The sequence below is a fragment of the Nyctereutes procyonoides genome, unplaced genomic scaffold (assembly GCF_905146905.1).
Source record: "Nyctereutes procyonoides isolate TBG_1078 unplaced genomic scaffold, NYPRO_anot_genome, whole genome shotgun sequence".
Lineage (NCBI taxonomy): Eukaryota > Metazoa > Chordata > Mammalia > Carnivora > Canidae > Nyctereutes > Nyctereutes procyonoides.
Genome location: NW_026575099.1, coordinates 84,908 through 110,627, shown reverse-complemented (window position 1 = coordinate 110,627; position 25,720 = coordinate 84,908). Strand labels below are relative to the sequence as shown.

The window sequence follows — 25,720 nt, the reverse complement described above, 5'->3', positions numbered from 1 at the left end:
CTGGGTAATAAAACAGGAATATGAAACATTCATTGTTTTGTTTGTCTGAAAGTATCTTTATTTCCCTTTCTTCTTGGGTGGTATTTTTCCTGGTTATATAACCCTAAGTGGGCCATTATATTCTTTCAGTACTTTGAATATATCATCGTACAGACTTCTGGACTTCCTTGAAAGTCAATTGTCACTCCCATTTGTCCAGTTTTGAAGCAACCATTTACCCTGGTTGCTTTCATGATGTTCTTCTTGTTTGCCTTTCTTTGTTGTTGTTGTTGTTGTTTTCTGTTTGGTTTGGTTTGACAATGTAAGTTTAAAAGCTGTTTCCTTTAGAATTATCTTGCTTGGGATTCTAGTCTTCCTTGAGTCTTGAGCAAGATGTTATTCATCAGTTTGGAAACACCAGGCCCTTATCAGTTCAAATATTGCCTAGGCACTTTTCTCTATCATCCCTTCACTTAACTCCAATTAAAATATGTTACATGTCCGTTCGCCTCTGCATCCGCTGATTCTCTTCCTACCCATTCTGTATTTTCCAACGTGTTTTCTCTCTACATTTTCTTCCGGATATTTTTATCTGATCCATCGTCGAGTGCACTAATCTCTCCTCACCAAGTGTTAAAAACATACCCAACACAGTTCTTGCTTTCAGATATTTTTATTTTTTTATATATACAATATCAGTTCTGTTTATTTTTTGTTTTGTTGAGACATATATTACGTTCAATAAACTCAGTGGACAATGAACCGTAAGTGTACAGTTTGATGGGTTTTGACAGATTGAAACGTGTGTGTAACTATCACCAATATCAAGATAGAGAACATTTCAAGTGTCCTCCAACGGGCTCTCCTGTGCCTTTCAAGTCATTCTCCTTGCTCCACCTCCAGCCCTGGGCAACCACCTAGCTCCCTTGTCTCGTTTGAGTTTTAACTTCTCAAGAATTATATGCCAAATGAAACAGACAGCATGCAGAATAGTGTTTCCAGTCTTCCATGTAATGCTTCTGATATTCCCAAGCATTGTGTATGTTGTTGGTAGTTTGTTCCTTTCTGATACACCGTATGGAGGATACTTGATGTAAGGAGCACTGGGTGTTATATGCAACTGATGAGTCACTAAATGCTACCCCTGAACCTAATAATATACTATAGGTTAACTAAATTTAAATAAAACATTTTCTCAAAAAAGGATATCAATGAAATAGAAGACAAACCACAGAGGAAAATGGAACGAAACCAATGGCTGTTTTTTTTTTTAAGATTTATTTATGTATTCATGAGACAGAGAGGCAGAGACATAGGCAGAGGGAGAAGCAGGCTCCCTGCAGAGAGCCTGATGTGGGACTGGATCCCCAGACCCCGGGATCAAGCCCTGAGCCGAAGACAGATGCTCAACCGCTGAGCCATCCAGGTGTACCCCAACAGCTGCTTAATCAAATAATTAATACAATCAATACAACTCTATATAGACTAATCAAGAAAAATTAGTTAAGACGCTAATGACCTGTATCAGGAATAGTGGAGGGGACATGACTTTAGAGTGCAGAACCGCAAAAGTAACAATGAGGGAAAGTATGAATAATTTCATTACCGAAAAATTGCCAACGTAGATAAAATGGACAAATTCTCTCAAAGATGCAATCTATCCAAGTCCATACAAGGAAATACAGAATGCTTAAATATACTTGTATCCCTTAAAGAAATAGAATCTGTGACTAAAAACCTTCTCACAAAGGAAGCTCCAGGCACCACTGGCCCCGCTGATGTGTGTTCTACAAACTATTTCAGGAAGAAATAGCGCCACTTTTACAGAATTCTGTCAGAAAAAATGAAGATGGAATACTTCTCAGTTCATCCTGTGAAAGCTAGAAGTGTCCTTGTGCCAAAACCAGAGGCATTACAAGGAAATATAACTGCAGATCAATATCCCTCAAGAACATAGACACGAAAAATTTTAACAAATGTTAGTAAATTGAAACCCCAATATATGGAAGACATTCTTTATGGCCAAATGAGGTTTCTCTCAAAATGTAAGTCCTTTCAAACATAATCGGATTAATAGATTTGTAATCTATTAAGATGGCCTCTAGAGCATAGAAAGGGCAAGGAACCGATTCTCCCCTAGGGGCCTCAGATGAACATAACTCCTCCGTAGACACATTGATTTTGGCCTTGCAAGACCCATTTTACACTTCTGACCTCCAGAGCCCTAAGATAACACACCTGTGTTGTTTCAAGCCACTGAAGTATGTGGTAATTTATGATAGCTGCAATGTGATACTTATATAAACCAGAAAAGGCATTTTAATTTTTTTTGTAAGAAACTTTTTTATTTTTTTATTTTTATTTTTTTATAAATTTATTTTTTATTGGTATTCAATTTGCCAACATAAAGAATAACACCCAGTGCTCATCCCATCAAGTGCCCCCCTCAGTGCCCATCACCCAGTCACCTCCACCCCCGCCCACCTCCCCTTCCACCACCCCTAGTTCGTTTCCCAGAATTAGGAGTCTTTCATGTTCTGTCTCCCTTTCTGATATTCCCCACTCATTTTTTCTCCAGAAAAGGCATTTTTAAATATAAATTCAATTAGTCAACCTTTAGTACATCATCGGTTTCAGATGTAGTGTTCAATAATTCATGAGATGGGTATAACACCCAGTGCTCATCACATTACGTGCCCTCCTTAAGGCCCATCATCCAGTTACCCCATCCCCACACCGACCTCCCCTCCAACAACCCTCAGTTTGTTTCCTAGAGTTGAGATGAGAGTGTCTTATGGTTTGCCCACCTCTCTGTTTTTTATCTTATTTTCCTTCCTTTCCTTTATGTTCATCTTTTTGTTTCTTAAGTTCCACACATGAACGTCAGCTTCTTTTTTTTTTAAAGATTTGTTTATTTATGAGAGAGAGAGAGAGAGAGAGAGAGAGAGAGAGAGAGAGAGAGAGGCAGAGACACAGGCAGAGGGAGAAGCAGGCTCCATGCCGGGAGCCTGATGCGGGATTCGATCCGGAGACTCCAGGATCGGACCCTGGGCCAAAGGCAGGCGTCCATCCGCTGAGCCACCCAGGGTTCCCGAACGTCAGCTTCTGATATCTTTTTGCTTCCTTCTTTCTACTTCCTCTCAGTTCATTTTTTTACACCTTTTTGTTGCATCTTAGCTTCGTATTTTATTGATGTTAAACCTTTCTTCTTTCCTAATATAAACACGTAAAGCTACAATTTTCTCTCTACGTGGTGCTTTCGCTGAATCATACAAGAGTCTACAGGATGTGATACAATTCTCTTCAGTTCAAAGGACTTTCAAATTTCCCCAGTGCCTGACTCTGGCCCTGTGTTATTTTGAAGTCCGTTGGTTAATTTCAATGTTTTGCGGATTCTCTTGAAATCTTCTTGCTATAGATTGCTTGTTTAACTCCACTGTGCCCAGAGAACATCCTTTACATGGATTTCAGTCCTTCTTCATTGATAGAGGATTATTTTATAACCCATGATAGACTCGTGCTTGTTGCACATTTCATTGCTTGTCAAGAAAATGCGTCGGGCAGCCCGGGTGGCTCAGCGGTTTAGCGCCGCCTTCAGCCCAGGGTGTGATCCTGGAAGCCCGGGATCGAGTCCCACGTCAGGCTCCCTCATGGAGCCTGCTTCTCCCTCTGCCTGTGTCTCGGACTCTCTCTCTCTCTCTCTCTCTCTCTCTCTGTGTGTGTGTGTGTGTGTGTCTCGTGAGTAAATTAATAGAATCTTTTTTAAAAAAGGAAATGCAAAAAAAAATTAAATTAAACTAAATTAAAAAATAAATTAAAAAAAGAAAACGCATATTCCACTCTAGTGGGTGGGATGTTCTATAATTGAGTTGATTTAGCTGGTAGTGTTGTTAAAGTCTTCTTCATACTTCTGGACCTTCTATGTATTTGCTATATCAAAATCTAAGAGAAGTTCTGAAATTTCCAACTATTAAATATATTGGTCTATGTGTCTTTTCAGTTTTATCAGTTTTCACTTTATGCCATTTAAAGTTCTGTTTTCCAGTGTACCTGAGGATTGTTATGCTTTCCTGAATTATTGATGCTTTTATCATTATTAAATGTCCCTGTGTATCATCGGTAATACTCCTGGTCCTAACATTTAACTTAGCCATTATCATAACTTGTTTTCTTACAATTTATGTTGACATGGTATCTCTTTTTCAATTCTTTTACATTTAACCGATCTCTGTCTCCATCTTAAAGTGAGTTTCACACTTCCCTTCTGCAGCCATCACTGAAGCGCCAGCAACCAACGTGATGTTCAATCCCTCTGTGACTTCTGACCAGAGCAAAACCATGAAAGACATTGCAGTGCACCTTCCCACATTCGCAGGAAGGTTATGTCTTCCCCTCTTCCTAAAGAGCTGAGACAGAAGTACAACCTTTAATCTATGCCCACCTGAAAGGCTGATGAGGTACAGGTTGTGCCAGGACACTGCAAAGGCCAGAAAATTTCAAAGTAGTCCAGGTTCACAGGAAGAAATATGTCATCTACATTGAATGAGTACAGTGTGAGAAGGCAAATGGCACAACTGTCCATGTGGGCATTCACCCTAGCCAGGTGGCTACCACTAGACTACAAGTAGACAGAAACTACAAAATGATCCTTGAAGGTAAAGCCAAATCTCGCCAAGTAGGAGAGGAAAGGGGAAAATATAAGGGAGAAACATTGATAAGAGACAGGAATAAAGTATTCTTATATAAGTCTTTAAATAAAAAAAACTGTTATAATGAAAAAACACCAAAGTGAGTTTCCATTCAGTGGCATATTGTGTCTTGCAGCTCTCCTGCCTAGCAATCTCTGCCTTTCACTGGGAAAGTTTAGAACATGTACAATTAGCTTAATTATAGACATGATTGGCTTTAAAGTCATCATCTTTTTTGAGTAGCATTATTCTACTTTTCTATTTCTATTTTCTACTATTCTATTTCTTTTCTTTCAAGCTTGCTTATTTGCTTCCTTCCTTCTTTTATTTCCTTCTTTCCTTTATTTTTCTTTTCATTCTTTCTTTAACCCAATTCCCTCACCAGTTTATGTATTACTGAAGTATTTTTCATTCTCTTTTCTTAGTTTGAAATATTCTTCTGTATCCCAGTTTCAATCTACAATATTTCAATATTGGTTTAATACTTACTCCTTTTGTTTTACATTCAAGTGGTTCCTGTAGGGATTATATTATACATAGTTAAAATTAGGCATTTCATAAGTCAATCGGAGAAGGACAAACATTATATGGTCTCATTCATTTGGGGAATATAAAAAATAGTGAAAGGGAATAAAGGGGAAAGGAGAAAAATGAGTGGGAAATATCAGAAAGGGAGACAGAACATGAGAGACTCCTAATTCTGGGAAACGAACAAGGGGTGGTGGAAAGGGAGGTGGGTGGGGGGTGGGAGTGACTGGGTGACGGGCACTGAGGGGGGCACTTGATAGGATGAGCACTGGGTGTTATGCTATATGTTGGCAAATTGAACTCCAATAAAAAAATTGGGCATTTTACCTTTAACGATAAAATTTTTCTTCATGTACAAAGTATGCTTTTATTTCTACATTCCCATCTGTTTGCTTTTATTTCCATAGACTTTATTTATACATACATTGTGTCCCCCACAATGCATTGTTATTGGTGTTGTAAACAGAGTTAACTTTTTAAAAAAGATTTATTTATTGATTTGAGAGAGTGAGGGAGAGGGGGAGAGAGAGAGAGAGAGAGAGAGAGAGAGAGAGAGAGAGAGAACGGGCACACAGGAAAAGGGGAAGGCTGAGAAGGAGAGGGAGAGAGAGAATGTTAAGCAGACTCCCTGCTGAGCATGTAGCCTGATGCAGGGCTCAGTCTCAGGAGCCTGAGATAATGACCTGAGCCAAAATCCAGAGCTGGACGCTTCACTGACTGAGCCACTCAGGCTTCCCAACATTCAGTTAACTTTTAAAGAAAGGTTTTGAAAGGTAAAATAATTAACCCTCGCTGTATTTACCATTTATATAGCCATTCATTCATTCATTCATTCATTCATTCAGGTTTATCTGGGTTGACGTTTGGGGTGGTTTTCTTTAACCCTAAAAGAATGTAGTCAATATTTTCTATAGTGGAGTACACTGCTGTTCAATTCTAATGATTTTTTGGTCAAAAAGAACTATTTTGCCATTCTTTCTTTAATTGTATTTTAAAAATCATGACATGGACTTCGTTTGGACATCTGGTTCTAGGGATTTGAACACATGTATGGATTCTTGTAGCCACCATCACCATATGTGTTCAGAATGCTTCCATAGCCCCCCTGAAGTCCCTGGTGCTATCCCTTTGTAGTCACATACTCTCTCTACACCTCACTATGGGACCACTGACTTGCTCTCTTTTATGATAGTTTTGTCACAGCAGGAAAGCCATAGAAATGGAATCATTTAAAATGTGACCTTCTGAGACTGGCTTCTACCACTAAGCAGAATGCTTTTGAGTTTTATCCAAGTTGTTGACTATATCAATGCTTCATTCCTTTTGGCCATTGAATAGTATTTAATTGTATGGAAAGAATACACTTTGTTGGCAGGATACTTGGGTTGTTTCAAGTTTTGAGTGATTAGGAACAGAGCTGCTACAAACATTCATTTACAGGTTTTTGTATGAAATCCAGTTGAAACTTCTCCGGGAGAAATACTTGAGAGTGCGATTGCTAGGGCCATATGGCTGAGTATATGTTTAACTTCATAAAAAGCAATAAAATTGTTTTTCAGAGTGGTTGTGTTGCCTTACGTTCCCTCCAGTAACGTGGTGAATCCAGTTGCTGCCCATCCTCAACACCATTTGATATTGTCACGTGTTTGTGGTTTCCTTGCTTGTGTTTTTTTTTTGTGGCAATTTCAGCAATTTTAATATAGGAATACTGGTTTCTCACCATCATTTTAATTTGCATTGCCTGAGAGCCAGTGAGTGTGATCATCCGCTCATGTACTCAATTGCCACCTATATATCCTTTTGGTTGAGGTATCTGTTCAAGTATGTTCTCCATTATTTTCTTGCTGTTGAGTTTTGACAGCTCCTCATACACCCTGGATACAAGCTCTCTGTTGTTTAGGTAATTGTAAATCCATTCTCCCAGCCTGAGATTTTTCTGCTCAAACCCTCAACAGCGTTTTTTGCAGATAAAAAACAAGGTGGCGGGAAAGTGGGTGGTGTTTTACATAGAACATGTTTCTCAAATGCAGGTCAAAGATTTTATTGTTTCCTTCTAAATGTTTTGCAGTTTTATAGTCTTGATTTATATCTAAGATTTATTTTTCCTGAGTTATAAGATGTGAGATTCTTTTTCTTTTCGATGGACATTCAGGTTTTTCCACACATTTGTTGAAACCTTCTGTACTTAGGTAATGTGATTCCTCCACATTTATTTTTCCCCCATACTTGTTTTGCCTATTCCTTTTGCTCGTGTGTTTGTTTTTTCTTTCCGTATAAACTTTAGGATACGCTTGTCTATATCTACAACACATCCTGCTGCCAGGATATTGATTGAAATTATAGTAAGTCCAGACATAAATTTCAGAATTGACATCTTTATCATGTTGAATATTCTAATCTGTGACCATGGCATGTTCTTCTATTTATTTGGATATTCCTTTATTTCTTTTTTTTTTCCCCAGTGTTTTGCTGTTTTTAGCACATAAATACCCTGCATCATTTGTTAGATTCGCATCTAAGAATTGACTTTCTTTTTTGAGTGGTAGGTTTCATTTTCCAACTCTTCTTCGCTAGTGTATAGAAATATGGTCGATTTTTGTGTTTTGATCTTGTATCCTGCACTCTAGATTGATTAGCTTATTAGTCCTAGGATATTTTTGTATGTCTGTATGACTTTAACACAGACAATCAGGTTGTCTGTGAATAGGGGCCATTTTGATTGAGTGATTGATTGATTTTTAAAAGTTTTATTTATTGGCTTGAGATAGAGAGCTAGAGAGAGGATGAGCCGTGGGGAGGGGCAGAGGGAGAGGGAGAAGTGGGTTTCCCGCTGAATGGGGAGCCCAAAACCAGGCTCCATTCCAAGACCCTGAGATCATGACCTGGGCTGAAGACAAAGGCTAAGTGGTTGCTTAACCGACTGAGCCGCCGAGGTGCCCCACCATTTTGATTTAATCTACTGATTCATGGTGTCACCGCACGGATGAATAGCCAAAGCATTCAAGCAGAGCAAAAGAAGGCGGGCACGAAAGATTACATACTGCACGTTTATGTGTATAACAGACACTAGGAAAGAGAATGCTAATCTATGGTGATATAGAAAGAAGGTCACTGGTGGCCGAAGGCTGGATGTGGATGCTAGGGATTCACTGGGAAGGGGTGCAAGGGAACACGATTAAGTGGTGAAAATGTTCTCTTCCTTGATTGGAGTGGGAGTGACATGGATGGAAGCATTTGTCAGTGTCCATGGAACTGGACACTTCAATGGGCATTATTTTGTTTGTAAATTAAACCTCAATAAAGCTGATAAAGAGAACCCCATTGTTAGGTCAATTTGGAGTGCCTCAAGTTGCTAAAAGGCAAAACAGAGACCTGTGATAATGAAAACATTCAGGGCCTTATCATCATTCAAAGGTTGTACTCGTGGGCACCATGCAGAAGGCTCTGGCCAGCCTCCCCTCCCACCCACCCCCGCCACCACACAGATGAACAAAGTGTGCTTCAGAACAAGAATTTGAAACTACAATGGTTGGACTCCATCTCCTGGGAAACGGCCTTCTGCATTGATTTTTTTTCTCTTAACTTACCCTTGCCCTCACTGCATTCTGACCCTGTGCCTTGTGCCCTTTTTTTCAGGTCAAGGGGGAAAAAAAGCAAGAGGAGGAGATTTGAGATGGTGGCCTGATTGTAGAGGTGCTCCACTGTGTCTCCATTCCAGTTGCTGGGACCCCAAAGTTTCATAGGCAGCTTCAGAAACAGGCTAAAGCATCACATGCAGCTGCTATTCTTCCACAAGGCACGTGATTCTCCAGCTCTCAGGGATCTCAGATTCCTGGCTAATAGCGATGGGCTAGTGGTAGTAGAACTACATCTTTCCATTTCTTCCCTCTCTATGTCAGGAGGCCCACGTTCACCTAGACCTTGTCTCTGATATCTCTTCCCCTGAGGCTCATGAGGTAGCACCATGCTGTAATTGCCTAATGTTTTTCAAAGGCCAGGTACAAATCGAGACTTCCATGGACAGGGTAGGGGAGCTGCTTTGTTCCACACCCTCCTAAACTGTAACCCCACAGTCTCTGTAATTTTCTTCCTTCATGTGGTGATTGGTATGTACACTGCTTTCATTTCTTGAGCTTTGTAACGCATAGATACGTCAACTATTTCCAAAGAAAATTGCCTGCATTGGTTGAGCCACAGACTAAGGCGGGAAGCCTGGCAAGGAACTGTTGTGTCACCTTCAGGTGTGAGAGCCCTTTTCTGACATGGAAGCTGAAGTGCTGGCACCTCGGGAAACCGTGAGGGTGTGTGAGCAGCGTTCAAAGTCATGTTGGAAGTGTACGATGTCCTTCAGATTTGTATAATTTCTATGATGGTAGTTTCCAAATAAAGCACACTTGCAGTATGGAGTCATCCAAAATTGAACCCCGGGGAACTTGGCAACTTGACATCGGACAAGTCATTTCCTCTGTCTGGCCTTCCGTCTCCTCACTGGACAAGATGGTTGAGTTTGGGCTGAGGTTTCTGGTGCTAGTAGATTTCCGATACCTTCCAATCTCTACTGCTCGGTACCATCTTGGAGACGGTGAGGCAAGCACTGTAAGTAACCCTGGCTGCGCAGATCAGAAAATGGAGACTAGGCTCTGAGAGGTGGAGTGACTTGCCTGAGGTCACAGGGCTCAGGGGGACAGGGAGGGGTGTTAGTCTCAGGTGCTTTCCAGAGGACCTCCATCTCAGACATGTGGAGATTGACAAGGGGGCACATGCACCTGTCATTCTCCCACTGCTTTACCCACTTCCTACCCGCTTTCATGCACAGGCCATACCAGCTGCTCCCAGCCCCCATGGGAGCTGGGCCAGGCAGTGCTGGGTACATGCTTTTACCCTTATTACTCAGTGAGGAAACACTTGAGGCTCAGAGAGGTGATGTGACAGGGAAAAGCAGATCCACAGGACCTCAGAGCTGGGGCACCCTAAGAGTACATCTAGCCCAGTCCTGTGCTGTGAGAGGTGGGAACTCTGAAGGCCAGAGAGAAAAGGCTGAGCCAAGGTCACTCAACCAGGTGGTGGCAGAGCTAGGTCAGAGGCCTCAGGCAAGTCACTCCCCTTCTCAGAGTCCATTTTGTCATGTCTGCCGTGGGAACAGTCACCCCTGCAGAGTACCAGGGAGGATGGAATGAGATCTTGCACCCAAGCACTGGGCTCCAGGGCCTGACAGTGATGATGACAAAGAGGAGGAGGCGGCTGGGAGGGTGGTGGGGGCCTTAAAAGCCCAGGATGAACCATGGGGACAGGGAAGCCATGAGGGGTGGGGTCCTGGCCCAGTGAAGGGAGATGGGAAGTACTAAGCACAGCCTGGATGGGTGAGAGTGGCTGCTGTTGGAGAGTGGTGAGAGATAGAAGTGTGGCTCCCATGACGCTGTGAGCCCCTCCAAGGTGGTGGCAGCCAGCTACAGTGGACAGAGCACACATTTAGCCTTGGAGGATCTTGGGTTGGGGTCCCAGGAGGGAGACTTGCCTTGGTGGCACGTTTGCCCTGTGAGTAAGCAGGTAGGCTGCCTCTCAGGTGACCAGCCTGAGAGTCAATCTGTCAGCATTCCCCTGGGTGTTCCTTCCTCCCTCTTCCAGAGGCCACCCCACTGTGTTCTTCCTCCCCGCCCACCCTGCTCGCAACTGTCCCATGCAGAGTGCAGCTCCAGGGAAGCCCCTTGCCCCCATCCCGCCCACCCCATGAGAGGGGCCAGCCAGGGGAAAGGAAGATGGAAGAGGGGAGTGTTATAAGCCCACAGGCCTGGGGAGGTGGCACCCTCACCAGCACCCTGTTTCTGAGAGCTGCTTTCTCCTCCTTGCCAGATGAGATGCTGTACCTCAGGTGTCCTCTGCACACAGTGCTCACGCTCACACCTGTGGCTTTGGGTGAGTGTCTGCACCCTCATCCATGAAAAGGCATGTGCCTGCTGTTTGCACAACAGGGTCCTGGGAGGTTCCCAGGGTGAGCGTGCCAGAAAAATCTTGGATCATTCATCACCCCAGGACTCGGATGCCAGGCATCGTTCATCCCTCTCTCATCCCAGACCATGCATCAGGAAAGCTAAAGTGAAGGGGACTCGATTTCTGTCGGAATCACAGTGTCCACGTGGCCAAGCAGGGACCCAGCAGCCAGGCAGGCAGACACCACAGCAGTGGTCGGCTAGGCAGAAACCCAGCTGAAGCCTGACTTCAGGGGGAGGAAACCTTATACAGCTAGCGTCCTGAGGGTGTGACCTATGCAGCCCCATGGGACCCTTGCTCCGAGGGCTTGCACACGTATTTCAATGCGTTACCATCACTCTCTTGGGATTCTTAATGATTTCCAAGCAAGGGGTCCCACGGTTTTCATTCTCCACTGGGCCTGTGAAAGTATGTGCCTGGATCTGGGTCAGGAGCCAAGACTGGGTGAGAGGAGGGAACCTCTTCTTGGGGGAAAAGAGGCAATGGTGTGCAGGGGCCCTCACACGATCCTCTTCTTCTTAACCTGGGGCCTCGTCCTTCAACTGTGGGCATCACTGAGGGACCTGAGAGAGCTCTGGACACTGTTACTGCGTGCCACTGAGCCCTTTCCAGGCATCTCTGCTCTTACTGTCGTCCCTTGCAGGAATCGCAGTCCCAACCCCGCTCCTACAGGGATCACCCCAAGCCCTGGAAGACACCAGAACTTAGGCCCAGCCTTGGCCTTCACTGGTTCCCAGCAAAGGAGAGCTCTGGAGCCCACAAACAGGCCTCGGGTCCGGTCACAGGTTGTTGAGGTCTGTTTTCATTAAACCTACTCTGTGGGCAATTATGGCTCCTCCCTCAACCTGCTGGAGGGGTGAAAATGTCCCCGAGGCCTATCTCATTGTCCTGAAGACTCCACCTGAAGGAGGGATGAGGTGCTGAAGTTGTGTGGATGATGAGGGAAGGGTTCCAAGATGGCACCTCCAAAGATGGGGTGGAAGGGTCTTGGTGGATGTCTGCGGACCCTGTACCTTGGTGGGAGGAATAGTGGCACCAACCCACAGCCTTTCATTCCACCCCTCTTCCTGCCAACCCCCCTCCCCCTGCCACCGTTGGCGCCCAAGTGAGGTTGTACCTTGTAGGAAGTCACGCCACCGTGGGGACTGGAGCCTCTCAAAACTCATGGTCTGGACACCCAGCTGGCACCTCCACATCTTCCCAGCACCCTACCCACACCTGCTGCCTTCCAGGCAGAGGCGGGTAGTATCTACCTCAGAGCCCTCAACCACGTGCCCCCCAGATAGCCATGTCCCCAGGTCCATTGCACAAGGGAAGGAGGAAACGCCCCAAGTAACTTTGCAACTTTAATGTAACACTGATACCAAAAACATGAAAACACGACAAAGGCGCACCACGGAAGCGCACAAGGAAAGCACATGATGAAAGCAGGAAGGGCAAAGAGAGCTTCATCTTGCATGCCATCTGAGATGGGCAGGTCGAAGCTGCCTAGAGTGCCTTGTTAAGGAGGGATCCGAGGAGGCACTCTGGCTTGGTGAGGGACGGTTGCGGTTCGGCAGCGTCAGCGTTGCCTGTAAAGGAAGTCACAGGAGCAGGTGCAGAAGTATAAACACACGGCAGTGGGGGAGGGGTACGAAGAACGAAACAAGGGTCTTTCACACTCTTTGCTCCCCCACTGCACCCAGGCCTTCCCCCGACTGGACTCCTCACAGCCCCTTCCCATCCCTTGCTTCGGGGTTTTGTTTATGGACTGAAAATCTTACTGGATCCAGGAGAAGAAGTTGGCACTCGTTCTGGCGGCATTTCTGGTCCGGATGGTGGAGCTGGTGCTGGGCCCATCCAGAATGCTGGTGCTGGCCCCGCCATTGGTGCCACTGCTGACGCCGGCTCTCCAAGTGGCTCTCCGGTTGGCACGGTTGCTATTCAGGATGTACTGATGGTATCTGGCCCAGAATGCAAAGGGGATCCTGGCCCAGGCGTCGCCAAAATCTCCATCCTCATCCCAGGTCAGGAGCTCCACCTGTATGTCATCCCAGCTCCACCGTCCAATCAGGGCTTCATCGCCGATGTTCATCTGGGCTCTCATCTGGGCCCTGGCATGTTCCTCAGCCATATCCACGTCCATCGTCTTGAAAGCATCATCCACGGCCTCCAAGAAATGAGCCTTCCATTCCCGGGGGTCTCGGTTCTGATTCTGCGGTAGAGCAACAGAGACCATGCAAACAGCGACCCCACGTTCACGGGGCACCTGCTTCCTGCCATACACTGCCACCACCAGCTCCCACCCCCAGTGCCTTGTGCATGGTCCCGACGAAAGGAAAGACCACTGGGATCCGGCTCTCCTAAGGACTCCCCGCCAGCCCCAGGACCTCACCCCATGCCTCCCACTTACTACCTCTGTGAACTTGGGGAAGACACCTACTTAGGAATGCGTCAGTATCCTCACTGGACAGACAGCCTAAGGAAGGGGGCCATGACCAAGAAACAGAGGAGGTATGGCACAGACCAAACCCACACCCCACCGCCTGGCCCCAAACAGAGGCAGTTACCTGGGCGATGAATCTCAGCACCCTCATCTTGCTGGTCTCGTGACGGGCTCGCAGACCCCAGAGGAATTCATACTCGGGTGGGCTGCTATTGGGGACCTTCTTGTATTCCAGGTACCTCAGTGCGAGAGGAAGATAAACGTTTGCCTCCAGCCAAGCAGACCTGCTGTTGTGCCCAGGGCTCCCGGGTCGTCCCTTCCCAGCCCCGATACTGCAGCTCAGCTCCTGCAGGAGGACTGTCCTGGCCCTCCAGCCCATGCCTCACACCCATGCTCACTCCCAGGGTTTCTGCCTCCAGGACCGAGGCCTCCACGTGGCGCCAGTCCTGCCCAGACGCCACGGGAAGTACGGAGTGGAACACGTGTAGGGTGTCTCTGTTTGTAGTAAGGCCACCAGTTTCTGGCCCCTTGTCACAATGAACCCAGATTCCCATTGGGTGTGTCGTAAACAGAGGAGCCATTTCTTCGGGTCCCCTGCTCTGAGCACACTCCACGGCAGGGTCCCGCCGATGGCCTGGCAGAACCCCAGGACGATCCACCATAGGAGAGGACTGTAAAGGGGAGAAACCCAGCATACTCCCCGCACACCCCCCAACTCCGTGTCTGTTTGTGTGCGCACACATTCGCATGTCTGTGTGCACCCGGGCATGTGTAGTGCACCTGCATGAGTACACACGTGTTCTCCAAGGACCAAGGACCAGGTGGGCCCTGACCAGAAAAGTAGGCGGGCTGGGCTCCAGGACCCAATGGGCCCCTCACCAGCTGGGGCCACGCTCAGGCTTCCAACTCTCTGAGCCCCAGGTTCCTGGGATGTAAAGCAGGAGACATTCTCCTACAGCCTAGAGGGACAGGGGCCAAATGGCATGGTGGCTCTAACACACCCTGCACTGGAGTCTCTGTCGACTTCTACTCCCTCTCTCCAAGGCTGCGCTGGAAGTCTACTCACACACCCCACCCACCCTCACAGAAGAGACGCCTATCCCTCTGTGCTAAGATCCGGCATGGGGAGTGGCTCGCTCAGCCTGATCAGCCCAGGAGGAATGCGCGAGTGTGAGACAGAGTTAACTTGGCCAATACTTACTTCTGCTTCACAAAGTCCTCTGTAATGAGCTTCTTCAGATCTCCAAGGAATGGGTGCCTCACCCTGAGGGCCAGGAAAGGAAGGAATCCATAACTACACACAATGGCAGTGCCCGGATGTGGGCAGGTGTGCTCCCTAGCGGGATGGAGAGCGTCCCAGCCTGTGGGGCATCCCCATGGAGGTCTGGGGTGGCAGCAGGGGCCACATGGCCCCATGTCAGGGATGCCCTCGGCAAGGGTAGGATTTGAACCCTCAATTCTGATGGGTTCTCTGAGATCTCATCTGGGGACAGAGGGGGGACACGGAGCAGAGAGGGGCTTGAGAGTCCAGGGCCATTTCACCATGCACCCTCAGCGCTCAACCCAGTCCAGGACATCCACCCTCCTGCACGAGGCCACCCGGCTATTTACAATCCCGGGGCCACCAGTGCCCAAGGACAGTACTGAGGAGCGGGAGCCGAGAGCCCAATCATACCCAGGGCGCAGTCCCATCTTGCGTAGTGCCTCCCAGAGGACGGCTGCGAGAGGAGAAGAGACACAAGAATTCAGCACACCAGGCTGAGACTGGGCAACCCCCTGGCTGCGGGTCCAGCCACTCACCCTCGCTGGCACGGTTGCCATTCATGAAAATGACTCCCAGGATCACCAAGAGGAGGCTCAGCCTAGGAGTGTCCTTGGTCCTAGAGGGGTAGAAAGAGGGATCCTGTCCAGCAGCCATTTGCCCAAGAGACTAGGGCTGGCTCACCCAACTAGCTTTGCCCACAGGCCTGGGCTACGGGGTGGTTCTTCGCACACTACGCACGAGTTGCTCTCTAATCCAGACCATTCATTCCTCTGTCTGAGACTGAATCGCTTCATGCCTCAAATGCGGATGTGAATGCCCCCTCACAGAGTTCCATCCAGGAGGGGGTCAGGCAGGGAGCAACCACTTGGCAGTGGCGGCAGCAGCAGCAGCAGCAGCAGCAGCAGCAGTAGCGTGTTCGTGTTCGGGGGCACATCCAGACCTTCCCTGCCCCTTGAGCATCGGGAGTTACACTGGACAGGAAGCTTCCTTCCTCCAGGACCACCACTGCCAAGCCCAGGCCAGGCACATAGCAGGAAGAGGCAGGCAACAAGGAGCCCACTTTTTTCCCCCAGAAGACGGGGTTTGGAGGTGGTGTGGGGGGTGGGGTTATGGGCGTGGGGAGGGGAAGCCCCGAGAGCATCGAGAGCATGGAGCAAGGCTTCAGCCCAGGCCACTTCCCCTTTCATCCCCTAATCACTGGGTACCACGGACTGCGGGGCTGGGAGCCGGAGCTGTGCCAGGCACCAAAGGCCCCTTTTCCAGCTGCTCTGAGAGGAAGGGGAGGGGGAGGCCACAGTGAGGAAGGCCACAACCCTCCTGCCCTTTCTTACTTTCCCAGGAGGCGAGCTGAGGAATCCCGGGTGCACACGAGAATATACAGGTGTTCCTCCTTGTCAATTTCCTTCAGGTGGATCCCAAACTTCTATGTGGGGGAGAAGACAACATGGGATCAGAAACCCATGCTGCCTGTCCTGCAGGCAGTCCTTGAGTTCCCCGCTAGAACTTTCCCTCCACAGGCACCCCGAAGTTATTCGGAAGGCTCAAGGAGAGAGGCTGCAGAGAACTGCCCTGTGGGAGCTCCGGCACTGGCCAAAGCAGTGGGACCCACTTCAGGAGACCAGGGAGGCTCAGAGAACAGACAGCATGAGGGAGGGGAAGCCTCGAAGAAGGGATCATGCGGGAGAAGCTAGGAGAGCCCGCCAGAGGAGGTGTACTGAAAGTGGACCTCAGGGGGCTGCAGGGTGCAAGGCTTCCCTGCAGCTCTTGTACCACAGTGAGCTGCCTCTGCCCCTCGCTCACCTTTTCCAGAGTGTATGTTGCTCGTTCGATGATCTCAGGGAAATGTTCATCATATTCTCGGATGACATCCTTCATCATGTCTGCGGGGGAGTGGGGTGGAGAGAGCACCTGGGCTGAGCAGGGGCCAAAAAGCTGCAGCAACCCTCGGTCAACCCTGCTGAGGGGAGCACCGTCGGGAACCCCACTCCCCCCTCCACCCCGTACTGTGCACATGGAGGGATCAGCTGGGCCTGCCGGGTGGAGACATCTGATGCCAGGCCCCATAGGGTAGAGATGGGGATTGTGGGGGGTGTGCAGAGCTTGGGGAGGGGGCCCGGGCTGCCCACCTGAGCGCTTGATGGGGATCTTCTTATAGTCCTTAATCATCAGATATTTCACCAACTTATTTGCCTGGAGGAGGAAGAGGAGCACACGGGGAGAGCAAGGCATGGGTGACCTCCAGGAACTGGCCCACAGGAGAGGAGAGGAGGGAGATGGGAGAAAAGCAGGTTTCTTACCCTCTCTTGCAGAAGGGTCACGTTGCGGGGTGGCAAGCACAGCACGTGTCTTGAGGGCACCTGGGACCTCAGGGCCATCGAGGGCCGGGGAGCCACCTGAGCCCGCACCGTCAATGGGGGCTGTGATGCTCTCCAGGTTGGTGGGACCGCAGGAGGCTCTCTCTCCTCCTCGCTGCTCTCATATTCGTCATCCAGGTGCTTGGACTATAGTCAGAGTGTCAGAGAGAGGAGAGACCCAGGGCTAGCAGGCTCACCGTGCAAGAGTGCCCAGCACACATCTCAACCAGAGCACGTACTTGGAAATAAGAGTAGTACAAACAGTGGATGACATGTGCTGAGTGCTTACTACGTGCCCGGCACTGAGCCAACCTCTTCTTCCTCCACGCCTGAGGGCAGAGACTCGGTGGAGTCTGAGCATGCTAGCAAACTCATGTTGGACAAACATGCAAGAGCTGAGAGAAAGGGAGGAGGGTGGGGAGGGGAGGGGAGGGCTGAGGGGAGGGGAGGGGCCAGAGAAGAGGGCTGAACAGAGAAAGGAGGGTTGGAGATAGCAGGGAGGTCTCACCTTCTTGGTCCTCTTGCCTCCCATCCTGACCCAGGGCTCAGCACTGTGCTGAGCAGTGGCAGCTGCGCCCTCGGGCTCAGGGATGCTCGTTGTGGCCATCTTGGCCTTGGCAGCAGCTGCTGCCACAACATTCTGGGGCTCCACCCACCGAGTCTTGGCAACAGCCTTTCCAGACTTGGTCGTCTTGGGCCGGGTGGCCGCCCCCTCCCTGGCAGGTGCTGCCTGGGGCACCCCGGAGGAGGCAGCACTGGGGCCCTCTGTGGCGGCCTCTTGGGCTGGGGCAGGTCTCTTGGGGCGTGGGAAGGCCATGCCACTGACACCTGCTGGCTGGGTAAAATCAAAGATATCGTTCTGACCCAGGAAGGCTGTCTTGGGCCGAGTGGCATCCATCTCACTAGCACATGGAGCCTGAGAGAAAGCACAGGCGCTACTAGGGCCCTCGTTTGCAGCCTCCCGGGCCTGGGAGGCTGTCTGGGGCTGTGTGGACGTTGCCGGAGCTCCTGGGGCGGCCATCTCACTGTTGACTAGCATCTGGGAGATGTGTGGAGCAGCACGGATTGTCTCAGGGGTGGCTGCCTGACCCTGGGCCCCATATGTCATGGGCCGAGGATCTTCCCCTGAAGCCTGGTCTGTGGTCACCGGGTGGTTAGCAACCACCTGATTGTAGGTGGCACGGGCCGCAGCAGCAGCGGCCCTAGCAGCACGGTTGGAGGCAGCTGCGCGGGCTACGTTGGCAGCACGGGCAGCAGCCTCATTGGCAAGTGTTTCTGGATCCAGCTGAAATGCCTCCATCAGAGTCCTAGCCAGCATAGGGTTTTCCAGTTCCCAGGGCTCATTCTGCAAGGCCAGAGAGAAAGGGAGGGGAGGGCAGACAGCTCTACATGTGCTGCACATCATGCTTCCCTGTGCTGGCCAACCTCCCCGCTGCAGCCAGCTCCCCCCGCCACCCCCCCCGCCCCGCCCCAGACTTCCGAAACCCCCTTTCTCTGAGCAGGAGAGGGAAGGCTGGGGAAGCTGGGCAGTCCTTCCCCACGCAACCCTCCCTTTCATCCACAGCAGCCCCCTCTCCAGCAGCTTCACAGGGGAAAGGGCCCAGGGCCAGCAGGTGGCCCACAAGGGGTCTCACCGATAAGATGCGAAGGCCTGGACCCAAGCTCCCAAAGGCTCTGAGGATACGGATGTCAAAGCTGGTGAGGGTGCCGTAGCCTCCAAAAGCACCGAATTCTTCATAGTCGTTTCCTTCAACCATCTCTTCCTCCCCCACTTCATCACTGCCCTCATCCATGTCTTCAACGTTGTAGGTTTCCGATTCCGTGCGGTAGCTTCCCTCAGCCATGCTGGGGGTCCCAAGGAGAAGAGAGCTCAGCCTGGGAGGGAGGGTGAGGCCTCTTCAGGGGGAGAGGGCGGGACACAGCGGGAGGTGGGATCTCTCAGGAGGTGGGGGGCGGCAATCATTAGGTTACTAGGCAGTACAAGGCAGAGGGAGGGGCCAGGGAGGGGGTGGGGGTGTGGGGGTTCTGTTGGGTTAGATAGTGTCAGAGGTAGAGCCCTAAGAGAGGGACAGAGGTGGTCGGAGGAGACCTCGCACCTAAAGGGGAGTTTAGGATGGGCAAGCTCCCCATCCCAGCGGCTAGCTTTGAATAGGGGGTGGACTGGCGGGCTTGGGTCTGAAGAGTCCCAAAGGGGATGTGCATCGAGAGAGGGAGAAACAAAGGGTTTTGATTTAGTGATGAAGGGGGAGCAGATGACATGAGAGGGCTCAGACAACAGGGACCCCGGAAAGCTATGGGAAATTGAATCCAGAGACCCTCTGGCTAGGTCCCGGTGGGGGCATTCAGCTGATTCAGGTCTGGGTTGGGCTCATACAGCAGCTCTAGGGGTGTGTGTGTGGGGGCGTAGGGGCTCGGAGTAAGTGAGGCATGAATTGGAACGCTGGAGGTCTCAAACCCCAGGACTGCAACTCCAGGAAGGGGGCAATGCGGGTCAGCTGGTTGGGAGTGATCTAGGAGTGGTTGGGGTGGGGGTAGGGCCTCCGCTCTAAGGAAGCTCAGCACGGAGCACACGGATCTGCTAAAGGGGTTCGGATGGTGGGCTCCGGTGTACGCAGGGCTCTGCGTCTCCTGGCAGAGATCCTGGCGGGAGACGGCACGGCGAGGGGGTGGGGTCGTACCTAGACCGTGGGTCTAACAGGGCTCGGTTCTGAGTGCCTGGGCTTTGTTCGGATCCGGGTGTGGGGGCGGGGAGGGCGCAGCGTGCCGGGTGCCACTCGCCCTCTCCCGGTGCGGTCTGAGGCTGGATCCTTACCTTCCCTGGGGTTCCAATGGCGTCCGTCCTCAGCACCAGGAACCCCGCAGCCGCGCCCTCGCCTACTGCTGCCAGCACAGCAGCTCCCACCACCCCGCCCCTTTTCTCCGCGCACCCCCCGCGGCTGGGAAGCCGGCGCATGCGCGGACCCCTCCAGCCCGCCCGCTTTCCCAACAAAAGCCCTCTCCACCAGGTTCCCAGTGCGCATGCGATTCCGCGAGTGGGTGGGCGCGGTGGGGGACTTTTTCTCCCTCCCGCCAGATACCCCCCACCCCTCCTCTTACCAGAGGCGCGCGCACTCGCAGCCTGTGGTGCGCTTCGACCACCCAATCATCTACCCTCAATCCCCGCACCTTTGCACGATGCTTCTGGTCCCCGCCCTTCCCGTTCCCGCTAAACTCCTCCAGTGTGGTGTGGAATACACTATGCCTGGCTTCCCTAGCATGACCCCTAGGTCACAAACGCAAAGGTCTCTAGCTGGGTCTCTAACTCTAACAAGGCGAATGGAAATGGCCAGAAGATGCCAGTTGCCTTTGTGTTCCCCAGCACTCTCCACCTCTATGGCCCCCAGACACACTGGGAACATCTGCTTCTCCAGCCACTCTTTATGCAGCTTGGGCATCAGAGCCCTATCTTTGCTGGGGCTGGTCTTCTCTCTTAGCAGCCCTGGGAGGTGGTAGATGTCAACATCCCCATTTTACTGATCAGAAAGCTGAAGTGCGGACACACCGCGTGAATTGACAAGGCCACAGAGCCAGTAAATAGAAAATGCAGTATGTGTGCCTGAGTCTTCCTGACTCCAAACCCCACGTCCCAGCAGTGCTGGCCTGGGGACTGAGGCACGCTCCCCTCTCCAGTTTGAGCGACAGTTCCACCCCCCCACCCCCCCCAACACACACACCTCTCCTGCCTGCCAACACCTGTCCCAAACAAGTGAAGCTTGTGCTCTCCAAGACTCAAGCTCAAGCTCTGCATGGGTAGGGACATGGGTAGAGAGAGATTCCCCAGGCTCCACCCTTCGCCTAATGTACGTGGGTTCCTCCAGGTGTGGGAATTGCTCCTTGGGGTCCGCTCCCTGCCCCAACGGTCAGGCCTCTTTGCTGTGAGTGGCACAAACGCGCTGCCCCCGAGGCCTTCCTGGTGCCCGCTGGGGCGGCCAGGACAATCAGGCACTTGTGTGTCTGAGCCATGGCAAGCCCTGATTCAGAGTAAATGTTTGCCCGGGGTTCCTTCCAGGGCAGGGGCCTGGGGCAGCTGTGGTCTTGTGGAAAGAAGCTAGGCTGGTCTTCAGAATTCCAGGCATGAAGTGCTGAGCCAGTCTGCTACTAGCGGTGTGAGCCTGCTCAGGTCACTGGAGGTCTCTGAGCCCGCTTTCTCGATGTGCAAAATGGGAAGCGCAGGAAGCACTTCCTGGGGTCTTACCCAACCCAACACATACTGCTAGGCTTCCAGAATGGCTGGAGAGACTGCTTTGGAGGCAGAAAACGCTAGGTTTGCAACTCAAATCGATCCTGTGCTTTTTACAAAAACCATGGTGGACTTTTATATTTGTTTGTGTGTGTGTGTGTGTGTGTGTGTGTGAGCCTCTCCGGAACTCCTGTACATGAATGGAAGCTATTGCTAGGACCACGGCTTTTACTCTCCAGTGACCAATATCAGTTCTGGCTGGTTGGATGGCTTTCCTCAGCTGTTGCATAGCAACCTCCGCTGTCTTCAGCCCTTCCTGTGTAACACGTTTCTGTGGGAGGTGACCAGACCCTAGAAATGAAAGCCTCGACAAACTGCTCAGTGCTAATAGAAAATACTATGTTCCCATCTCAGACTGAATCTGTTCTTTTTACAAAAACCATGGAGGACTCTTTTATTCCTTTTGTTTGCTTTATTATTTAAATTTTCTTTCTTTCTTTCTTCCTTCCTTCCTTCCTTTCTTTCTTTCTTCCTTCCTTCCTTCCTTCCTTCCTTCCTTCCTCTCTCCTTTTTAAAAGTGAGATATAATTGACATATAACCTTATGTTAGTTTCAGGTGTACACCATAGTGATTCAGTATTTTTATGTATTGCAAGAGGATCACCACAATAAGTCTAGTTAACATCCATCACAGTACATAGCTACAACTTTTTCCCCCTATGATGTGAGCTTTTATTACATTTGTTTTTATATCAGCCCCTCTCTCTATGCTATATAACTGTTTATGCTCATATACCAATAACTACAAAATCTACAGCCCCAGTTTGAACTTCACCTTTGAGACCCAAATCTATATATTCATTCTCCCACACGACATCTCCATTTGGATGTCTCGAGGGCTCTTCATAGTGAGTCTGTCTAGAACCAGTCACTTGGTAAACCTACCCCTTCCCACACACCCACACTCCCCATCTCTCTTGCTTTTAAAACTCCCACCTTCATCATCTCAGTAAGTGGCATCATTATCCACACTACTACTCACTCTGGGAGATGGAAGTCAGCTACCACCCCCTGCTCCTTGCTAATACACTGCACCCTGATGGGAAACCTCTGCAGCTCTCCAGAACTACCTCTCTGTGTGGCTCTCCCCTCCCTTACTTCCAGCAGATTCTAGGCACGTTGGCCTCTCGGAATTCACAACTCTGTCTCCTTCATTCAGGTTCTCCAGTGGGCTCTGTTTGTGTTCAGTCTTCCCATGCTGTGCCCTGTAAACTCTATCCAGGCAAGAAGTTGGGGGAATCGGGCAATCTGAGGGCTCACCATGTTAGTTGCCTCTCCCTTCTCTCGGGGATCACTGTCCCGTGGTGCCTGTGGTACCATGAGGTAAAGCTTTATAGGTTTTTTTTTTTTTGGGGGGGGGTGTGGTTTATAGATACTTAGGTGGGAGAGTAAGTTGGGTTCGTGTTAATCCATCATGGCTATGGGCATGATGGTATAACATGTTTCTTAAATCTGAATTTTTTTCACTGATTTTTTAAAAAAGATGTGTTTATTTTGCTATGCATGCATCTAAGATCTACCGAAGTGGCAATGCACAGATATCGCATGGTGTGTATTCATGACATTCTTCCAATCTGCTCCCCCTCACTCCTAAGGAAGTGGGAGACCAAAAAAATATAGAATCATTCAGGACCAAAAGTGAGGATTACGGGGAACTTCTTATCAGAAACAATGCAAGTTATAAGAAAGTGGCACACCATCTTTATAATAGTGAAGTAATTAAGAACTGTCAACTCAGAATTTTACATTCAATGGGTATCTTTTAAAAGTGAAATTAAATTAAAAAATTTTTCATACTTAACCAGAGTTGAAATAATTCATCATCATTAGATATGCACTACACTAAATATTAAAGGGTGCCTTTTGGGCACAAGAAAAGTACAGTAAAGGTAAATATGTTTGACACAAATGGATAATCAATACTGGAGATGCTAAATATGATGAGAGTAATAGAATATTTATTATTTTAAACATTCCTTATGAATCAATTGAGAGTGTAATCGTAAATTCATACCAATGCATTGTGGAATATAAATTATGTGGAGTTATTAATTTCTTGGACACCAACAGCACAGGGACTTGGGGGAATATAAATATACCGTTGTAAGATTCTAATTCTACATGTGAGGTAGTACCATACTACTTGAAGGTAGACTGTGGCAGGTTAAAAAAGTGTCAAATATAACCCCTAAGGTATCTGTCCAAAGTATTATGACTAATAAGCCTACACAGGAGATAAATGGTATCATGAAATGCTCGCTTTATTTATTTACTTACTTACTTACTTACTTACTTACTTACTTACTTACTTATTTAGACAGAGAGAGCATGTGCAGGAGGGGTGAGGGGCAGAGAAACAGGGAGAGAGAGAATTTTAAGCAGTCTCCATGCTCATCAGGGAGCCCCACACGTGACTGGATCTCATGACCTTGAGATCATGACCTGAGACAAAATCAAGAGTCGGACGCTTAACCCGCTGAACCACCCAGGTGCCCCCTCACTTAATTTAAAATAAGTCCTAAAACGGGGAGGGGAGCAAGACGATAGATGAGCAAGTAGAAAACAGCTAGCATGATAGCTTTAAATCCAACCATATCATTAACAGTATTAAGTACAAATTGTCTGAATTCACCAAATAAAATGTAGAGATTGACAAATTGGATTCCTCTCTCCTAAGCAGACTTTATTCTTTTCCTTTTCAAAATTATATCCTATTTTTTTTATTGAAGTTCGATTTGCCAACATACAGTATAACACCGAGTGCTCATCCCATCAAGTGCCCCCCTCAGTGCCCGTCACCCAGTTACCCCTTCCCCCCCGCCCGTCTCCCCTCCACTACCCTTTGTTCATTTCCCAGAGTTAGGAGTCTCTCATGTTTTGTCACCCTCTCTAAAGTTTTCCCTCCTTTCCCTTATAATCTCTTTCACTATTTCTTATGTTCCCCGTATGAGTGAAATAATATGATGATTGTTCTTATCCAATTGACTTACTTCACTCAGCATGACTTTATTTTTTAGAGCACTTTTAAGTTCATAGCAAAATTGAGCAGAAAGTACGGAGCCATCACATAAACCTCTTGCCCAAAACAGACACAGCCTCCCCCACTACCCATATCCTGCACCAGACTGGTATACTTCTTACAGTCAATGAATCTATATCAACACATCATTATCACCCAAAGTCCACAATTTACTTGGGTGTTCACTGTTGGTGTTGTGCATTCTATAGGTTTGGACAAATATAGAATGACATGTATAAAAAAAGAAAAAGAATGACATGTATCCACCATTATAGTATCATACAGAATTGTTTCACTGACCCCCAAATCCTCTGTGCTCCACATACAAACTCCTCTCTCTCTCCCAATGACAGGCAACCACTGATTTTTTTTTTACTGTTTCCATAGTTTTGCCTTTTCTGTAATGTCCTATAGTTGGAATCATATGTAGCTGTTTCAGATTGGCTTCTTCCAGCAAGTCATATGCATTTAAGTAAGGTTCCTACATATCTTTTCATGGCTTGATAGCTCATTCCTTTTTCATGCTGAAGAATATTCCACTGCCTGGATGTGCCACAGTTTATTTATTCATTCACCTACTGAAGGTCATCTTGGTTGTTTCCAAGTTTTAGCAACTATGAACGAAGCTGCTAGAAACATACATGTGAGAATTTTGTGTGGACATAAATTTTCAGCTCATTTGGGTAAATACCAAGGAGCGATCCACATAGCAGAGTAGATCTGGTTTTGTAAGGAACTGTCAAACTGGCTTCCAAAGTGGTTGTACGATGTTGCATTCCCACCAGCACTGAAGGAGAGTTCCTCTTGCTCCACATCCCTGCCAGCATTTGGTATTGCCACCGTTCTGGATTTGGGCCATCTTAATAGGTGTGCAGTAGCATCTCATTGTTTTACTTTACATTTCCCTGATGATGTATGACATGGGATTTTAAAAATAAGATCCAGCTGTATGCCAAATACATGAATCCCACTTTAAATATAAAGGTACATAGAGGTTAAAAGTAAAAATATGGGAAAAGATATCTCATGCTAGTGGTAACTAAAACAAAGCTGTAGTGGATATATAAGTATCAGACGAAGCAGATTTCTGAACAAAATATATTGCCAGGGATGGAGAGGATCATATGTAAGAGAGAATCATTTATAATTGGCTAAAATGGCCAATTCATCAAGTAGATGTAAAAATTCTTAATGTT

At 48.6% G+C, this 25,720-nt stretch overlaps 1 protein-coding gene, 1 non-coding gene and 1 pseudogene across 3 annotated transcripts; 1 reads left to right on the top strand and 2 right to left on the bottom strand.

Moving 5' to 3' along the window:
• The first annotated feature begins 4,278 nt into the window (after positions 1-4,278).
• LOC129514757 (60S ribosomal protein L26-like) lies at positions 4,279-8,867 on the top strand (annotated as a pseudogene).
• A 3,649-nt stretch (positions 8,868-12,516) lies between these two features.
• On the bottom strand, positions 12,517-20,136 carry LOC129514762 (melanoma-associated antigen D4). 2 transcript variants are annotated; one of them, XM_055333473.1, is made up of 13 exons: positions 20,039-20,136; positions 18,861-19,071; positions 17,735-18,571; positions 17,170-17,373; positions 16,999-17,062; positions 16,673-16,752; positions 16,204-16,295; positions 15,409-15,488; positions 15,284-15,326; positions 14,810-14,872; positions 13,733-13,847; positions 12,947-13,377; positions 12,517-12,754 (listed from the first exon to the last, which is right to left on the bottom strand). In XM_055333473.1, the coding sequence occupies exons 2-13, from the start codon at positions 19,068-19,070 to the stop codon at positions 12,745-12,747; spliced, it is 2,229 nt and encodes a 742-aa protein (XP_055189448.1). In that variant the 5' UTR covers position 19,071; positions 20,039-20,136; the 3' UTR covers positions 12,517-12,744. The 2 variants fall into 2 exon arrangements, with proteins under 2 accessions (XP_055189448.1, XP_055189447.1); XM_055333472.1 differs by having other exon boundaries at positions 18,861-19,101; positions 20,039-20,133.
• Positions 14,089-14,220, bottom strand: LOC129514764 (small nucleolar RNA SNORA11). The gene has a single exon (XR_008665499.1). It is a non-coding gene; the product is annotated as a small nucleolar RNA SNORA11 (small nucleolar RNA).
• Positions 20,137-25,720: the final 5,584 nt, after the last annotated feature.